The sequence below is a fragment of the Mandrillus leucophaeus genome, unplaced genomic scaffold, assembly GCF_000951045.1.
Source record: "Mandrillus leucophaeus isolate KB7577 unplaced genomic scaffold, Mleu.le_1.0 Scaffold732, whole genome shotgun sequence".
Lineage (NCBI taxonomy): Eukaryota > Metazoa > Chordata > Mammalia > Primates > Cercopithecidae > Mandrillus > Mandrillus leucophaeus.
In genome coordinates this window covers 1,478,657-1,487,408 of record NW_012107942.1, presented here as the reverse complement: position 1 = coordinate 1,487,408, position 8,752 = coordinate 1,478,657, and the positions used below count along the sequence as shown (strand labels likewise).

At 45.7% G+C, this 8,752-nt stretch overlaps 1 protein-coding gene across 1 annotated transcript in view; it reads left to right on the top strand.

Moving 5' to 3' along the window:
- The first annotated feature begins 835 nt into the window (after positions 1 to 835).
- Positions 836 to 8,752, top strand: part of DNAH9 (dynein, axonemal, heavy chain 9) — a 371,284-nt gene continuing 363,367 nt past the window's right edge. The window contains exon 1 of the mRNA XM_011965684.1: positions 836 to 1,309. Within this exon, the coding sequence (XP_011821074.1) occupies positions 893 to 1,309 (417 nt within the window). The 5' untranslated portion in view covers positions 836 to 892. The remainder of the gene's footprint in view (positions 1,310 to 8,752) is intronic.

Here is an 8,752-nt window from a genome sequence, read left to right as displayed (position 1 = left end):
TTTGGAGATAATTTGTTATACAGTGATAGATAACTAATATATTTTGGGGATATTTTTGTCATAATTATGCAATATTTTAAAATGTCAGTCGTTGTCAATAATCCCATATCAATGCCTCCCACCAGTCACCTTCTAAAATGCAGATAAGGTATCTTTTTGGAGAGAAAATTAAAAACTGGGATTGCACGGGAAAAAACTTTTAAAAAATTGATACTAAAATTTTGAAGCTGAGCAGTTCAGTATAACTACAGTTACATGTGACTATTTAATTTTAAGTGAAAATTAAGTAAAATTAAAAATTCAGTTCCTCAGTGAGACCAGCACATTTCACCTCCTTTATAGGCCATGCGTGGCTAGAACAGATGGAAAACATTTCCATCATCGCAGAAAGTTCTATTGGACAGCACTGTTCTGAAGCGTTTAATTTGCCATCATGGAAAAGAAATAAAACACTCACTGAATGTCCTTAAATCTGTTTTATGATTTGGCATTGTGTTTAAGTTTGGATTGCGCATTTAGGATAGAGGTGAGAGGACCATACTATTTTCAGTGTCCGGAGACCTCTAAAGACTCTAATTTGACCTTGGCCAGAACGATCCTTAACAGCATTTATATGCTTGATCTCCTCTCCACGCAGCCCATCAGTAAGCCACTGCGCTCCACGGTCACACTTCAGCGCTCCCAATACACCAGGCACACACTAAGTACGAGTCTCGGCTGGTGTCCTAGCAACAGCGACGCGACCCCGCCCCTTCCCGCTGTACCCCTCCTACCTTATTAGCCTGGAAGGGGCGGGACCAGGGGCCAGTGCCCAATAGGAAGGGAGCAGAGGAGGGAATCCTGGCCGCGTCCCCGTCGCTAGGGAAACCGATGCAGCTGGAGGCCGCGCGCGATGCCGGGCGCGGAGGAGCGGGCCGCGCTCGCTGAGGAGAACGCTGACGGGAAACCCCGCGCCGACCGACGACTGCGACTCCTGGGGACCTACGTGGCCCTGAGCCTGCGGCCGGCTGCGGGCGCCTGGGAGCGTTGTGCGGGGACTGCCGAGGCGGAGCAGCTGCTCCAGGCCTTCCTGAACCGCGATGCTGCCGAGGGGCCGCGGCCGCTGCTGGTGGTGCGGCCCGGGCCCGGGGGCCTGGCGGTACGACCCGGGCTGGAGGTGAGACTTGAGTCGGGCCCGGCTGGCGCTAAGGGCCTTTTTTTCTTGCGCACCGGGCCCGAGCCTCCAGGGCCCGACAGCTTCCGCGGCGCAGTGGTCTGCGGGGACCTGCCCGCGGCACCTCTGGAGCACCTGGCCGCGCTGTTCTCTGAGGTGAGGCTGGGTTAGTGTCCCGGCGCGGCTAAAGCTGGGTGTGGGGGAGGGGAGGAGGAGCCTTAAGGGACGGAGGCGGGGCCAGAGGGGGAGGGGCGAAGCTGCAGGGGAGGTTCAAGAGGCGGAGTGATAGGCAGAGGGGCGAGGCTATGGAGGGAGCACAACCGGGAGGCAAGTTCTTAAAGTCAGGAAGAAAATGGGATGGGGCTAGGGACGGAGTTGGGGGGTTCCGGTGGGAGGGATCTGGGTGGAGGCCAGGCTAGAATGAGAATGGCAAGGGGCTTAGGCTTGGGTCAGTCTGGGTCTGGGTTCCAGCCAAAGTCAGGGGAAGTGCCTGGAGAGTGCCTAGGTCCTGACTACTTTCAAAATCAGCATCTCTTAATCCGTCCTGTAAATTGGAAAGGTCTGAGGAAGATGGGAAGTGGAGAACAAGGAGGCATTTCTGATGGATCAGTGGGGTGGAAGGAGGTGAATGGCTATAAACAGTGCCTACTTCTGGAGAGCAGTTAAATGGAGTGGCGGGGGGTAGTGATTTGCTTTTGATTTTCATCTCATTCATTCATTACCAACCGTTTAGCAAAGGTCAGCCCTGTGCCAGCATAAGAAGTTGGGCGCCCATTTGGAAATGCCCAGCAGGCCTTTGGAGGAGTCTGCCTGGAGCTCAGGGAGGAAGGTGGAGATGTGGGTCATGAGTGCTTTAGTGGCACCATAGCAGAAGCTTAGAGAATGTAGAAGATTTCAGGAAGGTGCTCCGGAGAGATTTCTGGGACCCTTAGACCTTTCTGGAATGGGAGTAAATTGCCCTGCAAGTCAGGCCTGTGTGCTTCTGTAGACTTGATGCCCTGGACCCTGCAGGTTGTGAAATAAGGATGGGCGGAATACTGGCTGTATGATGTTTCAGGTGATAGGTGCTATAGGGAATATCAAAGAACTATTCCCACCCATGAAATGCTTACTCCAAGGAGCTGAAACATATGTAATAAATCATATATTCAAAATTTTTCAAACTTTTAAGACTGGGGTGAGGGTAAGGCTTACCTAAAAGTTGGCCCCACTGCTGGATCCAAGTGCTGGAGTCTCCCTGCTGTGTCAGGTGTAAGCCCTTTAGATGGTGTATCAGGAGGCTGTGGGGAGGTGAAAATTCCAGAGAAGGTGTTGGATAGGTAGAGGAGGACACAGAGGGCCCAGGGAAGCTAGATCTGTCAATAGATATGGAGGTATTTCAATATTTAAACAAACAGAGCCGTCTTGCCACTGTGCATTGTCGGAAAGCCATCCCCCTGAAGCCTGAACTTAGATCAACTTCTCTAATGAATGTTGATGATGGAAAGTACTTTTGGCTTCAGAGGAGAAAGACAGCCCATGCTGTCTCCTGAACAATTAGAAGAATTCAGATAAGTAGAGAGCAAGGTAACTAACTTTCAAGATACTGAGAGCAGACTGAACAAAGGTTCAGAGACAGGATTTAACCTAGTGTATGTGGGAGACAGAAGGCCCGTCTCAGAGTTGTGTCATGGCTAAGCAAAGTAGTCCAGCAAGCAAACATAATTTTGAAATAATGAAAATTCTCAGATGTCTAAGAATTTTCATTGGTGCATTGAAAGAGATTGGAGACAACGTTCATCAACAGGGGACTGGGTGACTGAATTATGGTCCATCTATACAGTGAAATACTTTGCAACTATTAAAAAGAATGACTGATATGGAATATTCCTTTTTTTGAGGCAGGGTCTTGCTATGTTGACCAGGCTGGTTTCAAACTCCTAGACTCAAGTGATCCTCCTGCCTTGGCCTCCCAAAGTGCTGGGGTTACAGGTGTGCGCTACCATGTCCAACTGGAGTATTCCTTAGGGTAATTTTTTCCTTGTGGCAAAAAAGCACGTGACATAAAATTCACCCAACAATTTCCAAGTTAGAGTATAATATTGTCACCCACATATGCATTTTTGTGCAACAGATCCTCAGAACTGCCCCATCCAGCATCACTGAAACTCCACACACACCCAACAACCCACACACCGCTCCCCTGAGCTTGTGGCAAGCACCATTCTACTTTCTGTTCCTATGAACCTGAGTCATCATATCAGTGAAATCATGTAGTATTTGTTCCTTGTGACTAGCTTATGTCACTTAGCATAATGTTCTCAAGGTTCATCCATATTGTCGCTGCCTATCATATGCGGGACTTCTTTCTTTTTTAACAATATTCTATTGTATGTATATACCACATTTCTAAAAAATGTATCCATCATAGATACTTAGGTTGTTTCTGTCTCTTGGTTTTTGTGAATAATGCTGCAATTTAAGATAATTTTTTAAAGAAGTGCAGAATTGCATGGATTTTATGCTACTGTTTATGTTTAAAAAAGAAAGAAGGGGAAGAAGAGAGAAAGGAAGGAGGAAGGAGGAAGGGGAGGGAAGGAGGAAGAGAGGACATTCTTTAACAGTAATCCACAAGAAGGAGAAACAGTAATTGAAGTACGGGGTAGGTGGAAGATTTACTTCCCACTGTGAACGCTTTTGTACTTTTAAAATTTTGCACCATGTAAATGTATTACCTATTTTAAAACCTAAATAATTTATTTTTAAAATACCTCAAGTCCTTTCCTTGCATTTCTCAAAGCTCGTACCAGTAACTTTATTCCACTTTCTGTCCATCCATCTACTTTTATTCCATACCCTGAAGTTGATCCAGTGTCTCTTTCAAGGCTTGCTGGCCTCCCATCTGCTAAGCCCTCTCCTTCCGGCCCGGCCCTCCTGTCCATCCCCTCTCCTCTCTCTCAGCACCTTGTAATCAGCTTAGTAGTCTCTGATTACCTGCTCCCCTTTTCCTTCCACCTCCCCAGGCAGCATCCTACCTGACTGAGAGACGTCTTCCTGCCTTGTGTGTGGGGTGTAGGATTGAGGGTGTTGGCTGAGAGAAAGCTATAATTTTCATATTATTTTTATTCCATTCTACTAGTACAAGGTAAAAAAGGAAAATGTGCCTAAGAAATGTTTGAAGGGAAGAATTAACAGAATTTAGTAACTTATTCTCCTACTTACTTACTTCCTCCTCCAACCACATCATTCACTACTGCCAACTTATTTTTCCTAGCTCTGAAACTTGGATTTTTTTTTTTTTTTGACTTTTTGCATTTTGGAGTGTGAGCATAAGATTTGGAATCTCACAGACCTAAGTCAAATTCTGGTTAAATTCAGCAGTGTGATGTGAGCAGATGTGCTCACTCTGCCAGGTCCAAAACTGTCTTGCAGGGTTGCTATGAAATTTAGACATCATATCTTAGAACACCTGGAATAGAGTGTCACATTGCAGGTGTTCCATAAAGGATGAAAATTCTTATCACTCTCCATCCCGTTTAAAATCCTCCTCACCCATCTGATGGATCCTTGTCACTTTGCTGTAACCCATCCTGGCTCCTCCTGGAGGACGCAGCTGCATTTCCCCCACAGCCTTTCTCCTTCTGAGCATGGAGCTGGAGCAGGTGGCCTCCTTGTTCCTCCTTGCCGCTGTAGAGCCACATCAAAAAGCCTCCAATTTCAATCTCCTGTCATCAAAGGACATGACTCACTCGCACTGCTGCATCCTGTGGAGATGGTGCTACCGTCGCGTGTGTATGATTTTGCCTCTCAACTCACTGTGACTCTCCCCAACATTACTTCTAATAGGTGGTTATTTCCAAAGACATATGAGTGATCCAATCACTTGGCCTCTGGGTTCTCTCTATCTTTGTCCTCCAGTGATCTCGTCCTCCTCCTGATCATAAGCAGCACCTCCCATGGCCATTTCCAAACCGTGCATTCCCAACAACCACCAACCTCATTATCCAATTTTATGCACCTCCTTCTCTGACCATTACTCCCATCTTGCCAGCTCACTCCCTCTCATACCCTGACTACAACAGTCCTTTGATCCTGCTGGGAGCTCCAATCTCTTGGCCTTGGCTCCTTCCCATTGGCCCTGGCCCATGCCCACGGCCTCTTCTCTTACCCAATTTGAGTACCATGCTCCTTCATGATCTTCATATGCTTGCATCAGCTCCTGATGTACTGGCCTCTACCTCACTGTGTCATACTCAATTGGTGCAACCACAATCCTGGTAAAACCCAGCTCTACATACTTCATACCTGCACCCATTAAATTAAAACAGACCAGAGAAAAAACCAATGGGCTCCTCTTTAAATGCACGACCTCGAACCCCTAAGTAGACCTTTTATGTTTCCCAGCAGACATTCTATATTTTTGTTTCTATTCCAACTATATTTTCTTGCTCTTTTAGATCACTATTTCCCAACCCGAGGAACAATTTGAAAAGAAAAATCTTTCTTCTCTCAAATGTCCAAAACCTCCTCTCAACCTCACTCTGAGATGCTCTTGCTTCTTTCTTGGTTTTTTAAGAAACGGAAATGAGAATACCATGTCCACGAACCCTTATGTCTATGTTGACTGCAGCATCTTTCCTTGTATCTTCTGCCATCCTGTCCATTGCTAGAGGTGAACTGTTTGTGCTGCCCTCTGATGCCAACCCTAAGGCTGAAACTGCTGCCTGTGCTCTGAATCCCACACATTCCTGAGGAGATCGTTCTAGCAATTTCCTCTTCTCTCCTGCATTCCTATTTTTTTCTCCTCTCTGCTAGATTATTCTCATCAAGCAAAATGCTCCTTTCATCCCACCAGCTGTCACCCCATGTTTATGACCCCCTTCATAGCAAAATTCCTGGAATGTGTGTCTCCTCTTGGTGTCTCCTTATTTTCCTGTTTTATCTCATCCTCACTCATCAGACTTTGGTTTTCACACTTCACAGAAGAGGAATAAAATAACGTGTCAATGTTTCCGATGATCTCCACTTGATGAAATTGAATGACCCTGAATCAGTCCTCATTCGGCTTGACCTGAGAGCCGCGTTTCTCATAGCTCACGATCATCCTTTCTTCCTGGAAGCACTTTCTTCTTTGGGCTCCAGGACACTGGTGTTCTGATTTCCTCCTATCACCGTGGCTATCACCAGTGATGGTGCCTCCTCTTCTTCCCCACTTCTTCTTTTTTTCTTTTTTTGAGTTGGAGTCTCACACTGTCACCCAGGCTGGAGTGCAGTGGCGTGATCTCTGCTCGCTGCCTCCTGGGTTCAAGCGATTCTCCTGCCTCAGCCTCCCGAGTAGCTAGGATTACAGGCACCCGCTACCACGCCCAACTAATTTTTGTATTTTTAGTAGAGACAGGGTTTCACTCTGTTGGCCAGGCTGGTCTCAAACTCCTGACCTCATGATCCACCCATCTTGGCCTCACCAAGTGTTGGGATTATAGGGGTGAGCAACTGCGCCCGTCCTCTTCCCAACTTCTTAACACCAGAAGGCCCTACAGCTCATTCCCTGGACGTCTTCTCTTCTGTCTCTATACACCCATTTTCTCGGGGGCTGTCATTCAATTTCAAAGTTCCATAAGCCATTTGTATCTTATACCTCCCAAATTTGTTATCTCCAGCCCTCTCTTCTCCTCTGAACTCTCAACTAGCATATCCAGCTGCCTACTCAATATCTGTGTCTTAAAGTCCAATCGAGATATTACATTTTAACATGTGCAAACACAAGCTCCTGATCTTCTCTCAAGATCTTACTCCACCTTTACTCCTCCCCACATCAGTTGACAGCAACTCCATTCTTCCCATTGTTCAAGCCACAAATCTTAGAGTCATCCGGATCCTTTTTTTTTCTCTCGTGACTCCTAAAGCAATTTGTTAAGACATCCTATTGGCTATACCTTCAAGATTTGTATGGAATCAGGCCATTTCTTACTATCTCTATCACTACCCCCAGTGCCACACCACTGTCTTCCGTATTATAGCACCAACTTGCTAGGTGGCCTCCTTTTCCACCTTTGCCCCTTATAGCCTATTATCACAGCAGCTTGGTTGATCCTACTCAAAGCAATCTCAGCCTATGGCACTCCTTTGCTCAAAACTTTCAATGATGTCCATTTCTCTGAGAGTAAAAATCAAAATCTCACAGGCAAGGCTTCATGTGAATTGACTCCCTTTACTCACCCCTATTCGTCTTTGGGATCACTCTGTCCCCATTTCCCTTGCTTCCACACTGCTCCTTGATCACACCAAGCATGCTTCCATCTCGGGGACTTTGCACTGGCTGTTCCTTCTCCCTGCAATATACTTCCCCCAAGGATAGGCAAAGCAGTACCCCTATCCTTCCAAGCCTTTGTTTAAATCTTATCTTCTCAGTGAGGCCAACCTCAACATTTATAATTGCAGCCCCTCCAACCCACACTCCTGATTTCCTTCACATGCTTTATCTTTATTCACAGAACTTACTGTTTCTTGACTGTCTGTCCCTTAGAATATAAGCTTCATGAGGTCAGAAATGTTTGACTGTTTTGTTCATGAGTGTATCCTCCTAGCACCTAGAAAAGTACCAGCACATAGTAGATGCTCAGTAAATACTCATTGAATAAATGAATGAGTAGTTTTTTGGTTTGTTTTTGTTGTTGTTGTTTTGAGACAGGGTCTCACTCTGTTGCCCAGGCTGGAGTACAGTGGCGTGATTTCAGCTCACTGCAGCCTCAACCTCCCTGGCCTCAAGCAATCCTCTCACCTCAGCCTCCTTAGTAACTGAGACTACAGACATGCACCACTACAACCAGGCAATTTTTCTATTTTTTTGTGGAGATGAGGTCTTGCTATGTTGCCCAGTCTGGTTTCTGACTCCTGGGCTCAAACAATCTGCCCTCCTCAGCCTCTCAAAGTGCTGGGATACAGGCGTGAGCCACCGCGCCTGGCTATGAGTTGCTTTTCACTTCATAGAGAGTTCACATTCATTATTTTTCTGTCACTCAAAGCCCTTAAAAATCCCACCCACAACTATTCCTTTTTCTTCAGATAGTATACATTCAGTTATTTGATAAACATCTTGAGTGCTTTCTATATGCCAGATCCTAGAGAGAACTGTGACTATATAAAAATTAAATAAGGTAGAGTCCCTGCCTTTGAGATCCTAGGAAAATTCCAGTTCATCCTGTTTCCCAGTTAGGACTTCTGCCCTGGGTCCAAATGGTTCTTTCTTAACATGAATGTGATGAAGCTTAATTTGTAAACTTTCCTTCCTTTTTGAGCTCCCTTTACTGATTGTTGTAAGTTCCCAGTTCAGTGAATGTTTCCAGACAGACCAGGCAAAGACCATCCTCTAGAATCTAACATGCTGGGTCCAGGTATTCTATTTCACAGCCACTGGGGCTTATTGATCATGAGTCATATGAGTTCATATTTCCTTTTGATTATTTATGTATTGGTAGCTTTCTCAACACATTATATGAGCATCTGTTTGTCTTTCTGGTATTCTCCTTCCATCAGTTGTGAGATTTTGACAGTCAAAGATTCCTGGTGAGTTGTACTGACAACTTTCTTTTTTTTTTTTTTTTTTTTTTTTTTTTTTTT